At 33.3% G+C, this 23,300-nt stretch overlaps 1 protein-coding gene across 1 annotated transcript in view; it reads left to right on the forward strand.

Annotated features, from left to right (window-relative positions):
- Window positions 1–596: 596 nt before the first annotated feature.
- The window catches only part of KCTD3_1 (BTB/POZ domain-containing protein kctd3), a gene marked incomplete at its 5' end in the record, with an annotated part of 29,421 nt that continues 6,717 nt past the window's right edge, over window positions 597–23,300 (forward strand). The window contains 6 exons of the mRNA XM_035733315.2: window positions 597–602; window positions 8,323–8,408; window positions 10,024–10,308; window positions 10,334–10,454; window positions 18,159–20,217; window positions 20,287–22,386. Coding sequence (XP_035587240.2) covers window positions 597–602; window positions 8,323–8,408; window positions 10,024–10,308; window positions 10,334–10,454; window positions 18,159–20,217; window positions 20,287–22,386 — 4,657 coding nt within the window. The remainder of the gene's footprint in view (window positions 603–8,322; window positions 8,409–10,023; window positions 10,309–10,333; window positions 10,455–18,158; window positions 20,218–20,286; window positions 22,387–23,300) is intronic.

A 23,300-nucleotide genomic window follows, 5' to 3' on the forward strand; every position in this document is an offset into this window, starting at 1 on the left:
TTAAATTGAGTAGAAAGTTACTTACTTATGACTGTTACCCTATACGGATAACAGACTACTGACCAGTATTATCCAACCTACTCTGTCCTGGGCAATCCTTTCCAGCTTTTTCCAGTTATTATTCATTCTTTCGATGTCTGCTTCCAATGCCCAATATAGTCTGTTCTTTGGTCTTCCTCTTTTCCGTTTCCCTTCATGTTCCCAAGTTAGGACTTGATTGGTGATGTACTTTGATGATTTCAACAATGTATGTCCTATTCCACCTTCAACATCTTTTGTTCTCTCTCACAGTAGGTTGTTGTTGTTGATAGTACCCGACCAACGGATATTGAATATCTTACATAGACAATTGTTTATAAACACTTGTACTTTTTAAATAATGTCTATAATACACTTGATATTGTTTTACTTGAATGGTCCCATTGATGTTTTAGGACTGAATTTGATCAGTCTCTTATTGGCATATGTGCATACTGTGCGTATGCCTCGATATTGCCTTAATTTACAAACATTATAAACAAAGATGCTTATAAACGGGATGGCGTTTGAAGCGAACTGTACTGAGTTCGAGTCTCAGAGTGAACATCAACTCTGAGATGCAGGTATATCCATCTGACGAGTCCCAAACAGGATGAAACGCGCGTCAAACTGGATTCCACTGCTATCCACTATCCAATGTTTATAATAGTTCTCCACATCTTAACTCTGTACAATAGAACTGTTTTGATGTTTACATCAAATGATCCTCTATTTGTACTTTGTATAGATCTTTGTTTTTTTCAATTCCTTTTCATAACAACAATCAATAAATGATCTGATCATATTCGATACGATAGAAACTATCATATATTTAAATCTATTAGTAATAATAAAACAAAAGAATTGTGATAATGATTTGTTACATTATCATTTATTGAATTCTTTTTTAAACTATAGGAAATTATAAGGATACTAATATTTATGTTGCTATGCATTAAATCAGTTAAAATAATTGATTTATTTACTTAACAGATTTATAGATCATTTAAACAACAACAAAAATAAAAATGGAAAAGAGGAATATTAGACGTGAGGTGTCCAACTGATTATGGTTGTTGTTTTTGTTTGTTTGTTTGAGTAAATTGAAAAAAAGAAAGAAAATTTAAAAAAAGATAAACATAAAAAAAGTAACGAATAAAGTATTTGACTTTAGCGTTTTTTTTTAACGAGTTAGCTTTCTACGGGATGGAGTCGCTAACCCCCGCTCAACCCTCATCCTTTATCTGGGATTGGGACCAGCAGTAGCCCCCAGAGGGACTCCAGGTGGAGTTTATTTGGCTTTAATAAGATAAAAATTGTCTAATATGATTGATTATGGTCAATATATATTTTCGAATCATTTTTCAAAACACTTTTCATATGTATCAGAAAAGATTTTGTAAAGATTGTAGTAATTTCAATAGTTGAGATCATGAAACAATTATAATTAGACCATCATGGAAAACTTGGAAGCATTTAAAGGCCGTTTCGTCCTGTTGTGGGACTCCTCAATAGTGCGTATCCACGATCCAGCCTCATGGGATTCGAACCCAGGACTTATCATATGTATAAATAGGGTGTTGTATAGTTTTAATGTCAACTATTATTGTTAGTATTATCTTTAGTACTACTACTACTACTACTAATGTGGTGTGTGCTACTGATATCAACAGATATAAATAGTATGCTTTGCCTTTAGAAAGTGGAATACCTGGAAGTAGAAGGTTGAGAAGATTGAAGAGAAGACAATGGAAATAGAGGATGATTAGTATGGAAATGAAGGAATAATCATCTTTGACACAATTTATGAACATTTTGCAAATGAAGTACTGCACATATCAGAAGGAGTTTTTGTAGATATTATAGCAAGCACTTGCGCGCGAGACTGATAGGTCCTGGGTTCGAATCTCGTGAAACTGGGTCGTGGATGCGCACTGCTGAGGAGTCACACAATAGGACATAACGGTCATCCAGTGCTTCCAGGTTTTCCATGGTGGTCTAGTTTCAATTAATTCATGATCTCAACTATCGATATTGCACATATCGCATTCATATTTTGCCAAATAAGTTTGTGCTCAAATATATTTGACTGTTTTCGCCCGTTTTCTCATTCACTGCTCCACTGCCGCTACCAAAACAGCTGTCTATCTAACTATCTAATAGTCGAATAATACAAGAGACTACAAAAAGCTATACCTTCCATTTTGAATATGGCTCTCCAATCCATCAATCACTAAAAAGGAAGTTTAGAAATATGTTGATCTAAAATTAGAGATATTATTCTTGATTGTTTCAACTTGTACTTCCTAACAAAACTTTCTCCACCGAATATACTTCTTTTATATATTATTTCACATTATGCTATGTGTCATTCGAATTTACCACATTTCAGTTACATTTTATGTCTATCAATTGTGAGTAAATGTGACACTTCTGTTGAGTTTTTTTTGGATAACAAATCAATATTAATATCATTAGGTTGTATTTTTTATCTGTCCTCTGTTTACCAGAACAAAGTACTTTTTCCCACCCATAAAGTACTCTTATACGTGTATACGGGAATATTTCAGTAGTAACATCTCAGACTATGAAGCAAGATGGCATGGGATTGGATAAATCAGGCAAGTACACCTTTCGAACGAATGCCAGATAGCAGGTAAACCAGACCAAACATCTTTTCTGTCTACTACATTTGATCGTCTAACATATCGACATGATACACACGATATTGGATCACTTAGACAAGTGGACACATTGTAACTTGAACAAAAGAATTTGATCAACACTAAAAGAACTACATCAATGTAGCACTAGTCACTACTCAGTGACCAAAGCCAAATCTACACAACAACGTGAACACGAAAGTACGCCTTACTCTATGGTTAGTTTCTGTACGGAAAACCGAGGGTATTTATAGTAATTCAGATGGCCTCAAGCTTCTGGAAGATTCCGGAACCATACTAAATATAGCAGTAGGATAAGTAATTATCCAATCATAAAGTTGACGCGTGACTCTGGACTTTCTAAATGTTTCGAAAAAGTTTCTATTCAATCTGGTTTTTCCATAGATCACATTACAACACTGAGAATACCTATCATGAACGTCTCATAACCTTTAAAAGGGTGTTTGATGGGATGGATAGATAGATAGATAGATAGACAGATCACTCAATAATCACCTTTCTAAGTAAATATGGAATAATAATAACAACGGCTATCGATAATAAAATGTTGTATTAAACTTGGATAGCAACTGTTAGACTTCTGGATTGACAAATATAGTATGGCAAACATGTTTGCGTACATTATTCCTCTCTCTTTTGGCCGATAACTAAACCATCAAGCTATCCATCAAACAAACGTAGAAACAAACCAGTGTTCTCCATCAACATAGGTTAATAAACACAAATTTAAGGATGACCTAGTTCTGCTAACTACTAATCATAAGCATATGCAGAAAAAGTGTTAATGCCTATATGGAAATTTATAACAATCTGAAATTCGATGTCCTGATTGTCTAGTTAAACTATTAAAAAAACACTCTTCTAAAATTCAAACGTAATATAACTCAGCAGCATTGTTGATAAGTAACATTGAATAAATGCTAACCTAATAGCTTTTACCTGGAAACAATCATTTGCAACTTTGTAGCTGGAAATGTCTTTAGCTTTATTCAACAACAACAACAAATACTCCTCAAATCAAATACTAATGAGAAGTCAGTATAACTTTATAATGACAAGATGTACAATCTCAATCATAAAAATGCTATACATAGGTGATAGAATATCAAATTGTTATATAAATTAAGATAAGAAAATTGTCCAATCCTTACTGTCCAATTTTAACTGATCCACGAAATTTAGCGACACATCCATCATTCTCTTCATTGTGTTACTATCTCACAACAGACCCAGTTGAACACCACTGATCACTGATTCTCACTAGAACTCCAAGAAATACCTCTTGGAGCCAGTTACTAATGAGCATATATTGATTAATATCAGATGGGGTATTTTGAAGATTATATTAATTTCAATAGTTGAATTCATGAGTCAATGTAAACTAGACCACCATAGAAAATGTGAAAGCACTAAAAAAACCATTTCATCCTAGTCTGAGACTCTTCATCAGTTCGCATTCACAATCCCACCCGCAGGATTCGAACCTAGAACATTCGAATTCACGCGCAAACACTTAATCTCCATTCAACGGTATTAATGAATATCTAACTCTAATCCAATAAAGTAAATTATACTGTTATCCTTATTTATAAAATATCATTAGATTTCTATCATATTTACCTTGTAATTTGAGAATGTAAAAAGAAAGTTAATAAGATGATTGTTTTGTACTGATATGCATCAAGTTGTTACGTTCCAATTTGAATTAAATCAGAGAGTTCATGAATTATTTTTTTGTTTTGTTAATTGCAATCAGTTTGGTTTAAACTTATGTAAATAAGACACAGAATTATTGTAATAATTTCCTTACATAATCATAATAAAAAACTGTGATTGTAACTGTGATGTAATGAGTTAAATAATAAGAATCTCGACAATCTCATACAGATAATCACCATGTGCTCATTAGTGACTAGTTTCGTGATGGAATTCTCGGAGTTCTAGTATGGAGCCGTGATCAGTGGAGCTAATCGGTGTCAGGTAGAGATAAGTATCTACCGCAGTACAATGGAAGATGTTCGTGCGGTTTCGTGAATTAACACCGTTGAATGCTGACCCAGTGGTCTCGTTGGTTAAGCTTCCGCGAACGAGACTGAAAGCCCTGTGTTCGAATCCGGCGAGCGGAGTTGTGGATGCGTACTACTGAGGAGTCTCACAATAGGACGAAACGGCCATCCAGTGCTTCCAGTCTTTCACTGGTGGTCTAAAATGGATTGGTTCATGATCTCAATCAACAACTCATCAGTTATATTAGTGAAACTTTAATTTATGAACGAATAATCATGTATATGATGACAGTTCTCGAATTTCGGAGCGACATTCACCCATCCATTTTGGTGAAATAGAGTTTTGGCATTATAGCTAATGTCAGTTCTTGATGAAAACCCGAAATCGCATTGATAACCCTAACGATCAACTGTAAATCATAATTCTAAATCCTCACACTGGTTTATGATCTTCATTCGGTCCCGTATATAAGCTGGACACTCTCAAAGTCACATTAGCGTTGTCCAAAGGTCGTCTATAAGTTATAATCTCACCGTTGTATTATATGAATATATTACTACATGAAAAATTTACTAAAATGGAAAGAACAGGTATCAGTGGACTCCAAATTCATGACATAATAATATCATAGTTACTAAAAATCTAAATATACTTGCTTCTATCTTATATATAGAGTTATGACCGAAATCTATTGTGACATTTTAAACAAGGTCGAAACAACTATTCCACGTCTTATAGTTTTTTATTGTTTTGTTTCTTAGGAAATAACAATTATCATAATTATTAGAATGAGAAGATTGTAGTAATTTTAATAGTTGAATTCATGAGTCAATGTAAGCTAAACCACCATAATAAACCTGAAATCATTGGACGTCTGTTTCGTTCTAGTATAAGACTCCTTAGCAGTGCACATCCATAACCCCTCACCAAAGGGATTCTAACCCAGAATTTTCGGTTGCGCACATTGATGATGTCCCATACTAGGACGAAACAGCCATTCAGTGCCTTCAGGTTTTTCATGGTGATCTATCTTTAATCATTACATGAATTCATTTATTTTAAAAAATTACTACAATCTTTACAAAACCCCCCAAGTTTTTTTCTACCAACATACAAACAATTCAATTATACAACCAAAGCCTTTCAAATATTCTATTTTGTAATAATGCGATAGATAAATTCACTTGATGTTGTTTTACTTATGACTTTCCATTCTTATTTAGGATTGCAATTGATCAGTCTCATGGTGGGATATGTGCATCCTATGCGGATCGCCATTATCCATCTTTGCTCAAGGCTATATCGAGGCATTCCTCACAGGATACACATATACCAATATGAGATTGATCAATTGCAGTCCTAAATAACAATGGGAAGATACAAGTAAAACAACATCAAGTGAATTTAAACTTCGCTCCATTGCACAAGCAAGTGGCAATCAGGACTCGATAGCTAACTGGAGAACGCGATGGAGTTTGAAGTGAACGATACTTGGTTCGAGTCCCAGAGTACATCCAGTTGACGAGTCCCAAATAAGACGAAGCGCATGTTAAACTGGATTCCACTACTAGCCACTATCCATCTATGCTTAAAATATGAATAGATGATTCTTTTAAAAATATTTTCTCGGTGAACTGAAAATCTTTATTTTTTTTGGGGGGGGGAAGAAGAAAAAATAGATAAAACTATTTAACAAAACACACAATAATAATGAATGACACAAAGTTTAGTTTAATTTAGCTCACTTAAATAACAGTTTAACTCCATTTTAACTAAATTGAAATAATAATAATAATAATGATAATAAACAGGTTAAAGCCTAATTGTATGATACAGACAGGATACCTTCTTTTCATCTAACATTAAGTATACATAGTGGGGGTAATAATAATAATAATAATAAATAAACTGATTACATTGTCATAAAAAGAAAAGGAAAGGAAAGAAGAGGAAACGTGCTCAAGTTCAAAAATAACGGATCAATTATAATTTTCTTGTTAAGTAGACAACTTGTTATGTAATGGATTCTCTCTTTCCTGTCGTTGTCGTTGTTGTTGACATCATCTTTTAAACATGATGATTATTTATTCTTGAAAAAATTAAAGATAGATTTAAGTGATTTATTTGTTGACAAAAAGAGTGTTTATGTTTAAACATTTGAAGGATTTTTCCTTTTTTTTATTTTCTTTTTGTTGTGTGGAATTTCTTGAATTCACTCTACTCATAATATAGTGTTTAAAATTAGGTTATTTTTTAGTATAGGATTGTGAAGATCGAAGGTTCTGGGTTCGAATCCTGCGGGTGAAATTGTGAATTCGCACTGGTGAGGAGTCCCACAATAGGACGAAACGGCTGTTTAGTGCTTTCAGGTTTTCAATGGTGGTCTTACTTCAATTGACTCATAATCTCAATCAAAAGACTAAAAATCTCGACAACCCTATACTGATAATTACCATGTGCTCATTAGTGACTAGTTTCGTGACGGAATTCTCGGAGTTCTAGTGTGAAGCTGTGATCAGTGGAGCTAATTCGTGTCGGGTAGAGATACGTATCTACTCAGTACAAAGGAAGATGTTCGTGTGGTTTCGTGGATTGTTTGAAGTTAGACATTAACACCATTGGATGCTGGCTGGCTCAGTGGTCTAGAGCTTAAGCGTTCGCGTGAGAGATCGAAGGCCCTGTGTTCGAATCCGGAGAGCAGGATTGTGTATGCGCACTACTGAGGAGTCCCACGGTAGGACGAAACGGCCATCTAGTGCTTCCAGATTTTCTATAGAGTATTTTTGACTTAGTAGCAGTTTTCTTATCAGTACTTATTTGAAACCAGACTTGAAATTGAATTCAGCATCTAGAAGCCTTCTTAGGAGATTTTAGCTTTCAAGTCAGTTAGTGGGCACTTAGTTATCTATTATTTTCAATGACATTGGAAGCTACTGTATTAGAATGAAAATAGATATCTAGTACTTATTAGTTCTCAATAATTGTTTGAATAAATTTGCAGAGTGATGTTATCGGACAAAACCGAACAATTTCCTCAGCCCACTATACTGAATAACCATCATCTATTTAGTGATGACTAATACAGATAGTTGTTTCTTATTGTCCTGATGGAAACCTATGACCTATGAAGTTTGAAGAAGTATAGCGAAGTAATTGGAATTATTTTATTGACCATTCGATGTCAAATTAGTGATCTGAAACGTACTTTCCTCTTAACGAACTTAAATTTTAATAGAATGAACGTAAACATTATGGTATCAATGATCATTGACAAAAGTTTCGAAATTTCTTCATATCTAGATCAAGAAATCAAATGGCTCGTTACCATAATAGATTAGTAAACCAAGAGAATTTTTTTATAAATAAAGATGGGTAGTAACTAGCAGTGGAATCCAGGATGCGCATCCCGTTCTATTTGGGACTCGTCAGCTGGACGTACTTGCATTCCACAGTTGATGTTCACTCTTAGACTTTAACCAAGTCCCGTTCACTTCAAACACCATCACATTATCCACTTAGCTACTGAGTCCTGATAGCCACTTGCTTGTGCAATGGCATGAAGTTTAAATTCACTTGATGTTGTTTTACTTATATCTTCCCATTCTTATTCAAGATTGCAATTGATCAGTATCATGTTGGTATATGTGTATCTTGTGAGAATTGCCTAGATATAGCCTTAAGTCATATCAAATCTGAGATGTAAGTACATCCAGTTGACGAGTCCTAAATAGGACGAAACGCGCGTCCTGAGTTTTACTGCTAACTACTGTCCATCTTTACTTAAAAAGCTTATGGCTTAAGGCTATAACGAGGCAATCCGCATAGAATGCATATATACCAATATGAAACTGATCAATTACAGTCCAAAATAACAATGGGAAGATACAAATAAACCAACATCAAGTGAACGTAATTAATCAAATTATGTAAATTTTTTTTAAAATAGATTTTATGATTCGTTCTCTTTCCACTAAGTTGCACAATTTTTTTGTTGGTTTTCTATATAGTTCCTTGTTTTATATGTTTTCAAATAGTATACCTATGAGATGGTAAAGAAGATTTGTATCTTAGATGAATAATTTTGATGGAGTTTTATTCTTTGATCCAGTTCAGAGAATAAAACTCCATCAAAATAGTATACCTATCTCTAATTAAATGAAAGAACTGCATAAATTCATTATTCATTTTTACTATTCTTTTTAATTTGTTACTATAGTTAATGAACTGATCTCATCAAATTGTATACATAAACACATGATTGAAAAACAAGTGAGAAAGAGGGAGGGAGAGATAGAGAGAGAGAGGGAGAGGGAGATACAGGTAGAAGTAAAAACCAAGGATTAATTTACTTATGCTTTTAATTTGATCTATTGTTTTTAGTTGTTTTTTTTTCCTTCGTAATCATTTCAACACTCATTTAACATATCAGTGAATTACTGAAATTCACTCATGTATAACTATATACATATATGTACGATACTTACCTACAAGTATATTACTTAATACAGTCAATACACGTGTTGATATGTCACGTGTGGTCCAGTAGAACGAAAATATTACTAACTAGATACACAAATGATGTTTACTTAGGAATCCATATAGCTCATAGCCTCTAGATATGTCCATATATATGTATGATTTAACTAAGTGCTGAAGGTCACTTAAAATCACTGAATTTGAATAAGTTTTAAACAAGATGATCCATATATGTATATTGAATGTTCACAGCATAGGACAACACTAACAATGAAAGAACGGATGAATGAATGAATGAATGAATGAACGAAATGTATATAAACATGTTTAATTATAATTTAGTTCATTAAATTGAATCAATAATTTCTGAGTAAATAATACAATTAGTTGTTTAGTGATTCTGTATTTAAGAAAAAGGACATAAATTAGATTAGAATAATTCTAGGTCAAAATTAAAATCTATTCATGGATCTATTTATAATGAACTAATTAAGATTTATGTGATACATTGAATTTCCTTTAAAAAAGATATTCAGTAATTTAGCCCATTTTAACATAACTTAGTGTTTACCTATACTTACTTACTTACTTACTTACTTACTTACTTGCTTACTTACTTACTTACTTACTTACCTACTTACTTATTTATGCCTGTTACTTCCAGTGGAGCGCAGGTCATCGACCAGCATTCTCCAAACCACTCTGTTTTGATCCTTCCTTTCTAGTTCTATCCAGTTTTTGTTCATTTTTCTCATGTCTGTCTCCATTTCTTGGTGTAATATATTTTCCTTGGTCTTCCTATCCTCCTATGATCTTGAGGATTTCAAGTGAAGGTTAGACATGTGACGCAGTTGCGTACTTTCCTCAATGTGTGGCCTATCCACTTCCAACATTTCTTGCTGATTTCTTCCTCCGCTGAAATATGGTTTGTCCTCTCTCACAGTAGGTTATTGCTAACAGTGTCTGGCCAACTCATCCGAAATATTTTACGTAGACAATTGTTAATAAACAATTGTATTTTCTGGATGATAGCTTTCGTAGTTCTTCAAGCTTCTGCCCCATATAGTAGAACTGTTTCGACACTTGTATTGACAATTCTGACCTCGGTGTTGATTAACAGACAGTTGTTTTGAGTTCTTCAATTTTAGATATGCCTCTCTCGTTCTGCTGATCCGCGCTTGCACATCTGCATCAGATCCATCGTGTTCCTCAATGATGCTGTCTAGATATGTAAAGCTTTTTACATCTTCCAAACCTTCTCCGTCAAGTGTGACTCGATTAGTGCATCCTGTGTTTTATACGAGAATTTTGTTTTTCCCTTTGTGTATGTTCAGACCTACTACTGCTGAAGCTCCTGCATTTGTTTTTGCGTGTGCGATAGAAGAGCCAGATCATCTGCGAAGTCTGATCTGTTTATTTATGAAAATTGATAATTAACCAGGGATTACAGTTTGAATAAAATAAATTTAACATCGTGAATTGGTTGGTTAGACATTAAAATCGTTGAATGCCGGCTCAGTAGTCTGGAAGTTAAGTGTTCGCGAGCAAGATCGTTAGGTCCTGGTTTCGAATTCCGTGGGGCGGGATTGTGGGTGCGCACTGCCAACAAGTCCCATACTAAGATGAAACGGTCTTCCAGTGATTCCAGGCTTTTTATGGTGGTCTAGCTTTAATTGACTCATGAATCCAACCATTAAATTTAATATCCCTGAACATCACTGTTAGAGAGAGAGAGAGAGCTATAAATTTTGTTCATGTTGATTATATGCCTTAGTGGTGGATATTAACAGAAGTGAAATCAATATTTATGAATGCATTATTGGGAGCAATTAATTATTCAACATCAAATACAGTACTTTACTATGTTTATGATATACTAGATAGCTTCTAAGTGAAAAGGAAATTAGGAAAAGACGCTGGAGCTGGATTGAACACACAATACGGAAATCACCAAACTGCATCACAAAACTGGCCTCTAACTTGTAACCCCCAGGACAAAATGAAAAATGGCAAGACAAGATACATATTGCATCGGTACTTAGAGGCAGACATAAAAAATGAGTAGCGCTTGCAATCATTGGAATGAGGAACCCAGGACAGAGTAGGTTGGAGATTCCTTGTCATCGGCCTATGCTCCTTAAGGAGTAATAGGTATTAGTAATGATGAAATTACATCAGTTCGAAGATTGTTCAAAATGAATTATAGTCAAATTTACAAATGAAATTCGATTGTAAATCATTCAGATCTTGCTATATGCATAATAGATTTAAACGAATGAGTTTAGATTTAGATTTTACAAAATTAAAAAACTATCTAAATGTAATCAATGAAATTAGTCTAGAATTAGGCAATATAACCTCAGAATAATTAGGAAGATAGTTGGTGAGGGGGAGTAGTCGAATGATGAAGTTACATTAGACCAATAAGTTATTGACTGTCTATTCGTTCTATGTTAATAAATGCTGATTTCTTAGTCAGGGAATGATCTAAATTTGGTCATATATTCTAAGGACTAAATCCTCTTTTAAGTCCCCAATTTAATATTATACTATACTTTTAATTCTTCATTTCTGTACCATATTCCTTGTACTCACTTACATATTTGAGTTAATATCATTTTATTTATGTCGCCATTCACTTTACTAAACTCCTGTTTAATTGAATTGTTGTTTTCAGCTGAGATAATATCCATTTGTATCAATCATTACATCCACTTATTGTTGTTTACTTGTACCTTCTCATTGTTATTTAGGACTGCAATTGATCAGTCTCTTGTCCGCATATTTGCATCCTGTGAGGACTGCCGCGATATTGCCTGAAGTTGTAAGCTTTATAAGCAGGGATGGATGGTGGCTAGCAATATTGAGGCAATCCTCACAAGACGCACATATACCAATAACAGACTGATTAATTGCGGTCCTAAACAACAATGGGAAGATACAAGCAAACAATACCAAGTGAATTAAACTTCAAGCCATTGCATAAGCTACTGGCTATCAGGACTCAGTAGCTAAGTAGATAATGTGGTGGGGTTTGAAACGAACAGTACTGGGTTCGAGTTTCATAGTGTATATCAACTCTGAAATACAGATACATCCAGCTGACAAGTCCCAGATAGAACGGGACGCGCATCCTGGATTCCACTGCTAGCCACTATCCATCTTTGCTTATAGTCATTACATTGTTGATAATTCACTGATAATTACGTTTTAGAAGTTAAATGATTTCCACGATGATGCACATCTAACACAAGAGCACCTCGTTCAACATGTACAATATTGTTATTTCTTACAGACAAATGCTTAGAAACTAAATCAGTCTTCGGTAACTTCAATAAATAAGATCTTACATGATTGTAGGGATTTAGTAAAAAATATTCAATTCGAAGATATATCATTTAACATTATCTAGATGATCGTTGACAACAAGGAAATACGGAACAATTAAAGACTCTCGAAAAGCGACCACCCTAAACTTCCGGAAAGCTAAAAAATGTCGGTATAAGACTACTTAGTAGTATGGGGATTTGTGGAGATTATAGTATTTTCGCTGTTGGATTCACGAGTCGATCTATGCTGGACCAACATCAAAAGCCTGGAATCACTAGACGGGCATTTCGTTCCAGTATGGGACTCCTCGGCAGTACATATCCACGATCCCACACGTAGGACTCGAATCCAGAACCTACAGTCTCACGCGCGGATGCTTAACCTCCAGACTTGGATTTGAGCCATTCGTGTGAGATCGTGGATGTACACTGCTGAGGAGTCCCACACTAGGATGAAACGGTCGTCTAATGCTTCCAGGTTTTCAATGGTGGTCTAGCTTATATTGATTAGTGAATTCGTAAAAACAAGTAACTTCATTTCGACTAGGCTACACTGTATTGCTTATAGTAACAGTTTACATCTAAAAACAAACAAAAGATCAATATTCACTATGATTATCATCAGCGTCAATCTTTTACCATACTTCAGTTTAACAATTACAATATGAAATATGCTTTATAATAACAGTGTTCCTAAATAGTTTCCACTTAAGAAGTTTTGAATAACTATTGTCACTTAACAAACGTTTTTGTTATATCATTTAAATAAATCTAATGATTTGTTAGCATATCTTCTAACCCACTGTAAACTGTCTCACGTTTTTGTTATATGCCCCCCAATGCCCTGGTACGGCCGAGAGTGGGGATAGCCAGCTTTCCTTCTCGAAATGCTCTCACATGGCCTGGTGCATACAACCACTGCCAAGGATAGCCTAATCACTGCATTCTCGCGCCATTACTGTTGTTTACGAAATTGAGAGGATGAAAAGCGAATGTCCGATGCTTTAACCGGTTTGGTGGATACGGAGAGTCCACCTAGGGCAGTTAGAAAACCCTCATTCAAAATCAATAGTGCACATAGGCTCCAGTATCCTGAGGGCGTACAAACCTATTGTTGGTCACCGGCTACCACGGGACTACATCTCCTTACGTTGCTCCAGTGTCTTGTGGATCAGATCTTTAGATTGAATGCTCCGGATTCGGCCCCTTAAGAAAACCACCTACTTCGGCTTGGGCACCCAGGCAGTATCCCATCCCTTGCACAAATCGAATGACTTATTTGGCGCATATCTATTTGGTGCCTCCTTGTGCCAATATTTATGTGTTTAAATAAATAAAATAAATCTTTGTTATATAAATCAGTATTCTCTATTTGGATGGATGATTAACGGAAAAAGGTACTGTATAAATTGAAAGTTTCATTTATTGAAAACTGATGATTTCATTCAATATGTTGATTACTTGAAATAAACTACCATATACCCTTGCTTTTACTATACACCGTCGAAAAGTCTCAACATATGGTAATATGGATCTATGAAAATTGGAAAAAAATCGAGTCAGATGTAAAATGTTGATTGTCTATCGATTATATTAAATTATGGATGGCACCATAACTGAAAAATATTGACCCATTGAATTCCAATTCATTCACTAGATACAGTTACATTTCCGCATCCTAGTTGTCTTTAGTTTTCTCCATTAACACTAGACCCTAGTAACAGATCTCTTCAAATTAGTTACAAAATACATATTTAATGAAATCATTGACAATTTTCTTCAAAACCTCCTTAAATCATCATGAATACCAAGATCAAGATAGGTGTAAAACAACCCATTCAAATCGATTAATGAGAAAAAACCCCCCAATTTTATGAGACAAGAAACAATATACTTCATTATTCTTTTTAATTGACTTATATTTGAATAAGACAAACAAACATGAATTATTAATTATCATTCTATAATCTAGGGTTAAAATGATCTATAAACATTAACATTATTTCGACAGAATGTAAACAAGAATATTTATGTAATCAAATGAATTCGATTTCCAAACTATTCATTCATTGTAAACATATTGAATTTATAAGAATTACTGTTTTTAGAAACGATGATTTATTATATATATTTAAGTTAATAAAGTTGAATTGAAAGATTGATAGGGAATAGAAAATCAAAGAAGAATTTCATGGATGTGCACTACTGAAGAGTCTCATACTAAGACGAAACAATCGGTCAGTACTTCTAGGTCTTCAATAGTGGTCTAACATTGAATGATTTATGATCTCAATTAAAATAAGTTGTACAAACTAACAGACACTAACATTTTCTTTAAATATGTCACACTTAGTAAGCTATAAAAAATCTAGTCATATATATTAGGATAGAAGAGATCGTTACCAATGATACGTATGGTGAAAAATCAAGTGATTACATAACTGAGCAAAATACTAAAACGAAATGAGCTGGCTGAAATCACAAAGCAATTTAAGTTAGATGACCATTGGAAACTTAAAATCACTGGCTGGCCGTTTCATCCTAGTACGGGATACCTCAGCAGTGTGCCTTCACTACCACCAGGCATCAGACCTAGTATCCTAGCTTATTGGCCTAGAGGTCAAGCGTTCGTACCCGAGATGGACCGTTCTGGGTTCGGCCTTTGGTGGTTGGTTCATGAGTAAGCACCTCTGAAGAGTCCAATAACAAGATGAAATGACTGTCCAATCCCTCTAGGCTTTCAATAGTTGTCTAAATTTGATCGGTTTGTAATTTTAATGAAGGTCAACAATCTCCACAACCCTATACTAAAAATCAACTGAGTAGGTGAAAATCATAAGGTGAATATAAATCCTAGGTCATGTTAGAAATAAAATCTGGTTTATGACAGTTATTTAACAAAGCTTTTGGAAATTACCCACATCTTCCCTTACTTGTACAAAAATCAAACTGCATGCCTGTTGTAAATGGATATGATACCGAAACTTATACTCGATCTGGTCATTGTATTCTCATTAACTGACATATTCAAAATACAAGCATAATACTTATTCCCTGAATTTTGCGTAGATTTTTCCATTTTTAAGAACATCACGATTAGTATTCTTACTAAATCAATGATTGCAACTTTCAGTTTAATAAACATCATTCATTAATATATCTATTGTGACTCAGAGATTAATAGTAGCTAGCAGGAAAATTCAAGATGAGCGTTTCATCCTCTTTAAAACTCATCTCCTGGAACCCTCTACATTTCAGAGTTAATGCTGACTCCGGGACTCGAACTTTTAACCATTCGCTTCACATACTACCTCATTATCCACTTAACTGCTGAGTCCAGATGATCACTGAGTTCCATAGGGGAGTAAATCTAAATTCATATATATTGATCGTTTGGATTTTCCTATTGATTTTTAGGACTGGGATTAATCAGTCTCTGAAATGCTGGTACATCAAGCTGACGAGTCCTAAGCAGAACGAAACACATGTCCTGGATTCCACTGCTAGCCACCACCCATCTCTGTCTATAATGCTTGTGAATTAATGCCAATATTGAGACAGTCCACAGAGGATAGACATATGCCAGATAAGGCTGATCACTTGCGGTCATAAACATCAATGGAAAGATTTAAACAACCAATACAAATGAATTAATTTTATCTTTATAGTTATGATTATAAACTGTTTTATGGTTTCAACAGTCTACTGATTGATTGTCTCAGTGTTATCAGTTTCGTATGGAAGGTTTAAATTTCAATAAGATGCTATTTTAAATTAATATATAATTTATTTTACTCAAACAATTACCGTATAAAAAAACTCAACAATCTCTACAATCCTATACTGATGATTATCATGTGCTCACTAGGGACTAGCTTCAAGATGGATTTCCTAGAGTTCTAGTGAGAAGTCGTGGCTAGTAGAGTTTAACCGTGTCTGTTGTGAGGCAGTTACTAACTGAAGACAATAGTGGACGGTCGCTCAATATCATGGATTGGTTAAAGTTAGACACTGACACCATTGGATGACGGCTAAATGGTCTAGAGGTTAAACATTCGCGCGCAAAACCGATAGGTCCTAGATTTGAGTCACTTTGGTGCGGAATCGTGGATGTGCACTTTTAAGGAGTCCCATACTAGAATGAAACGGACATTCAGTTCTTCCAAGTTTTCGATGGTGGTCTAACATTATTCGATTCAAGATCTTATTTTTTCCTTAAAACAGTAAGCTGTTATTAATACCCTTTCTTTAACTAAAACAGTCAACCTGAGTTATTATTAATAATGTTAACATTCATATCAGAAGGATTTTGTGGATATTATAGTAATTTCAATGGTTGAAATCATGAGTTGATTGAAGCTAAACCACCATGGAAAACCTGGAATCACTGGACGGCCGTTTTGTCCTATCACTGGACTCCTCAGCAGTGCTCATCCACGATCCCGCCTCGCCAGATTCAAACCCAAGACCTATCAGTCTCGCGCGCGAGCGCTTAACCACTAGACCACTGAGCCGGCCGTCATCCAACGGTGTTGATGTCTAACTTCAACCAATCCACGAAAATGAGCGACACTGAGAGACATTGAGCGAGACTGTTAGGTTCTGGGTTTGAATCTCGTGAGGCGGGGTCGTGAATGCGCGCTGCTGAGGAGTCTCACAGTAGGATGAAACAGCCGTCCAGTGCTTCCAGATTTTCCATGGTGGTGGTCTAGCTTCAACTGACTCATGATCCCAACTATTGATAATAGAAGATGACCAACAAAAATTAAGTAAATTGATTTTATTCATTATACACCTTCATATTCTTCTACTCAAATTAAAATGACCAATCAAAAATTAGAATAAATCGCTTATAGATTTTATTTAATTAACCAATCAAAAATATTCGCGAATCTTACATGACAAACATTATTCATTATTCTCATTGTAAGGTGGTAGGTAAAAAAAAAAGCGAAAAAGAGAGAAGAAGAGAAGTAGTAGGTGAGATATGTGTTATTCCAAATGAAAGATGAATAGAGACTAAACGCATAGAATTGAATAGATAGATTTAGATTGAACCAATTAAACTGATTGTTGTTATTGTTGTTGCTGTTTTACTGTTTTGTCTACTTTCATTTGGAGAAAATGTTTTGTGGTTAAATGAATAATGTAAATACTCTACTCTACTCTACTCAAAACATACATACAATTTACTACTAATGAGACATATATATTGATAGTTTGGTTATGTTTGACGTAAGTAGATAAGCGTAGGTGTATAAGGTATATGTGTCGTACATAACCATGTTTTCAAATGAGTTATGAAGTAAAATATCACTGTAGAATTCTTCCTTTTTTTTCTCTCTCTAGTTCTATCAAAGCTAACTTACTGTCACATTGTTATTCTCTTTAGTAAGTGTTTTCAGTGTAACAGTATAGTGTCAAGTTTTGGATTTTATTCCTTATCACTAGAATCCATTACAGTTATAAAAGAAGATTAAAAGACGTTTGTTTCATTGCATGTAAATGGATTGTGTTTTTTTTTCGTATATGCTAAACAAAATGTTTCTTTTAAACAGTTGCTAAGGTTAACTTAAGCATTTTCAAATTACATTTTCACCGCAATTTTCTTTTTGGCTAAAACAAGTAAATGAATGGTGAACAGTGTATATTAACAACTAATCTTTCAAATGATAGTAATAATCATAATAATAATGATGATAATAATATGAAAGGATCTAATCCAATTAATTGTAGTCTTACAAAAAGAATCAATTCAACAACTGATATTGATATAAATCCAGTAAATTATTCAACTTATCAATCAGATCCATTAAATTTTCTTTATTTCAATGATAATATAACATGGTATCCAAATTTATCATCATCAACTTATTGTACACAATCATCAACATTATCCACATTAACATTAACATCATGTTCATCATTAACAATTCCATCTTCATGTATTATGAATACAACAGTATCGAATGGTATAATACATTTTGATAAACAAGCATATCATTCTTCTTCATCTTCACCAATTTGGTATCATAATAATACTAATAATTTAACAACAAATGAATTATGGTCAAATATTGGAGAATATAGTGAAATAGTTGATAAGATAAATTTACAATCTGATGAATCTTCACATCAACATCATCATCATCAACAACCACAAGAACAACAACACCAGTTGGATACTAATCAATCTCAACATAAATCGATTGATAAAAAAATTGATTTTATTCAATCATATGATAATCCTCTTAGTTTAATTGAAACATTATCACCATTAACTTTATCTACAATAACATCGAAAGTAACATTGAATACAAATGAGAAAAATGATTCCAATCAAATTCAACGTTATTTTACAGAAACTTTAAATAATCCAATTATATCGATTGATGAAACATTAAATCAATCTATGAATACTATTACTACAAGTAATATTAGTAGTAGTATTAGTAGTATCAGTAGTAGTAATAGTAAATTATGTCAAGATCATGAGTATTCAGTATGTTTATCAGAGAATTTAACATTTTTACCAACATATTCAACGAAATTATTTAATAATTCACAATTATGTACAGAATATTTCAATTCAGAAATTCATCCTCCTCCTCCTCATCATCATCATCATCATCATGATCATCCTCATCATCATTTCCCTTATAATCAACATCATTATACACAATTTCACCAACAATATCGTACATCATCAACTACAGATTATATACAATTAAATCCTAGTGAACAATCACATCAGTTACAAAATAATCAAAATGAAATAAATTTAAAAAAGCAGATTATGTCATCATTATCAATTACATCATCACCATCATCTTCATCTTCAGCATCATCATCGTCATCAGCATCAACATCATCGAGAGGATCTAATGTTCCATTACCAGTACCAGCTATGATATATCAACATCAACAACAATTACAACAATTAAATAATCATTCAAATTTTTTACAAAATTCATCAAATTTATCTAAACAATCATGTCATCCAAAACCACCATATTCATATATTAGTTTAATTACTATGGCAATACAAAATTCAACAACACATATGTGTACATTATCAGAAATTTATCAATTTATTATTGATTTATTTCCATATTATCGACAAAATCAACAAAGATGGCAAAATTCAATAAGACATTCATTATCATTTAATGATTGTTTTGTTAAAGTATCACGTAGTCCAGATAAACCAGGTAAAGGTTCATATTGGACATTACATCCAGATTCTGGGAATATGTTTGAAAATGGTTGTTATTTAAGAAGACAAAAACGTTTCAAAGATCCAAAACGTGAAATAAGTCATCGTACTCAACGAAATAATAATAATAATAATAGTGCTAGTAATACTAATAATGTTATCACATCTTCGACAATATCAACTGACAATAGAAATACAATAGATGTTAATTCCACTAGTGAAAATACTATTTTACACTCAACCAATGATCTTTTAATATTACCAACTGGTATTAAACGTACATATTCAAAAACAGATTGTAATCCGTTATTGAATGTTGAACTCAATGATCATATATTGTATAATAGGATGAAACCATTTCCTATTGGTATTACACCAGATGCTAGTGAAGTGTATGATGAAGTAAATGACGTAGATGATAATGACGATGGCGGAGATGGAGATGACGATGATGATGACAGTGATGGTGATGATAATGATGATGTTGGTGCTAACTTAGAGGATGAAGAAATCAATGAAGAAGAATATGATGATGGTGAATATGGTGATAACGAAGGAGCTCAGCAACAACGACAACAACAACAGCTAAATGATCTCAGTAGGACAACTAACAGCAAAGATAACAATTTTATTGGATCTGATTTAATGAATAATAAACAAACGGATCATTCAATGATCGAACAACAACACCAATATTACAATTCTCAACAACAACATCATCATCACAATCAGCAATCGATCTCTCCAAAATCTAGACAGCATGTAAAACTTAATGAAACTAAGATTACAACTGATAAAGTTGAAGATATTCATGAGAAATCAACAAATAGATTTAAATCATCACAATTATTTCTTTTAAGTCCTTATGATAGTCGAGATTCAACAAGATACATTACAGATATCATTTATCCAGAAAGTAATTATGAGCAAATGAATCATTTCGTTAATTATAAACTTCATCAACCATTTCATAACCATCATCATTCTATTCAACAATTGGATAATAATTCAAATAAAATCAATTATAATAAACAACAATTATCTACTTGTACTACGACTACTAATAGTACTAGTACTACTACTTGTACTAATCAAATCAGTAGTATACATACAAATATGTTAGATTTATATAATCGTGTTGCTAATTCACCATCAGTATACACTAGAAACAATTCATTAGTTGAATATTCAACAAATGAATTACGTAATAGTCAATTGGATCAACAATTTCCATTGAATTCATTTCATTTATCACAACCTTTGCCAGCTACATTACATCATAATTCACAAGTAAACTTACCAACTGAATTATATTATGATGATAACATTGATTTTAGTATACGCCGGTATAATACAATGAATAATCCAATTAAATGTACAAATATTACAAATATATTAAATAATAATTCGATTACTACTATCTCTATGACTACTACTACCACCACCACTACTACTACTACTAATGTTACTAATAGTGGTACTAAACCTACCAATAATGATAATTATCATGAAGTCATTATGAATAATTTAACTTTGATGCCAACAGTAGGAAAATATTATACTATGAATCATAATTGTCAACAAGGTGAAAAACAGTTTGAATTAGAACATGAATATCATACACAACAACAATATCATTACAATGAATATGCGATTATTCAACAGTCCATGTTAACAAAATCAAATGCTACAATAACACCATCTATGACAACGTTGACGACGACAACAACGGCAACAACATTACCAACATCGACAATAATATCACCATATTTAAGTCATAACTATGAACATATATCATTGACTGATGAAAGTCCATATATTTCATGTAGTGAAGTATCGTTTACCAACTCACTGAATGTACATAATTTATCTAACATAATTAATGTTTCAAATGTAGTAACACCATCGGTTTCATTATCACCAATATCATCTTCGTATATGCCATCTTCTTTAACCAACTCTATGTCATCATCATCATCATTGTTAAATATTCCAACTGGAATTATTTCATCTAATTCTTTCCCTTCCACAACACCTTCATCATTATTGTCAACAACAATGATATTCACAAATCCTTCATATGTGACAACATCTGAATCATTTCGAAATTTTCCTTCAGGAATATTAGAATCAAATACATGGAATACAAACTATTTACATTTAACAGAACATAAAGATAATTTATTAAGATTTAGTAAAGATAACAAAGAAATTGAACATCATCATGATCATTTAACTATTCAATGTCCCAATAATAGTAAACTAACAAATGAACACTCTAAAGAATGTATCAACAGAAAAACTGACACTGAAATTAATATCAATAACAAAATGACTGATGATAATGGTGACGTTGGTGGTGATAATGATGATGATGATGATGACGACGATGACAATGGAGACGATGATGAGGATGATGAGGATGTTGGTGATGATGATGATGATGATGATGATGATGATGATGATAATGTTAATGATGAAGAAGTAATAAATCGTTCTGACAATCCAAATAAACCATTTTCTATAGATCATTTAATGCATTTTCAAAATCCTGATTTAGATATAACAAATACAACAAATACATTATTACAATATGTTACAAAAACAGATATATCTGTATTTGATAAATTAAGATCTTCAACAATATCTATCAATGGTAGGTGAGACATTTCAACATCCTTAAAGAGTTACAGTGAGGAAGATGAGCAAAATATTCATGGTAAGTTGAAATTATCATTATTAGCATGTTTATATACAAGTAAACTCATACTACTTACATGTTATCAACTTTGGAATTGTACGAATAATATAACTGACTAAGTGAGTGAATGAATAACTAAATGAATGAAAACACTGAATAGTTGACCTGTTCCATTCTAAGTACACATTTGATTGAATAATTTCATAGTATTTGAGCACCGAATCGATGTGAAATATCTCATTCGCTGATATTTTACAAATGCATTCTTCCTCTTTAATGAAATCTTACTCATAGTTCAGTTATTTGATGAATTAATACAATAACATAGGAATAGATTTATACTCCAATTTAATGGGTGAATTCCTGAAGCCAGTCTACAATGGAAAACCTGAAAGAACTGAACAGCCGTTTGGCTCTAGTGTGAGACTCCTCAGCAGTGTGCATCCACGACCTCTCCTCGAGAGATTCGAACCCGAGACTTGTCAGTCTAACGCGTGAGCACTTGACCATTAAACCACTGAGCTGGCATTCGATGGCGTAACTGTCTAACTTCAAACAATCGAGACTGATAGGTCCGGGGTTTGAATCTCGTGAGGCGGGCGCGTGGATGCGCACTGCTGAGGAGTCTCACACTAGAACCAAACGGCTGTTCAGTTCATTCAGGTTATCCACGATGGTCTAGCTTCAATTGACTCATGAATTCAATCATGAAATTTCTATAATATCCATAAAAACCTTTCTCAAATTTATTCTCCATAAATTATCAAAACCGTAATTTGTTTAATAAGTAAATGTTATAGAAATCGTTCACTATTCAAATGTCATTAAAACAAACTGTGATTTGAACTTATTATTCACATTCGTTTTCA

Source organism: Schistosoma haematobium, chromosome 1 (assembly GCF_000699445.3).
Source record: "Schistosoma haematobium chromosome 1, whole genome shotgun sequence".
Lineage (NCBI taxonomy): Eukaryota > Metazoa > Platyhelminthes > Trematoda > Strigeidida > Schistosomatidae > Schistosoma > Schistosoma haematobium.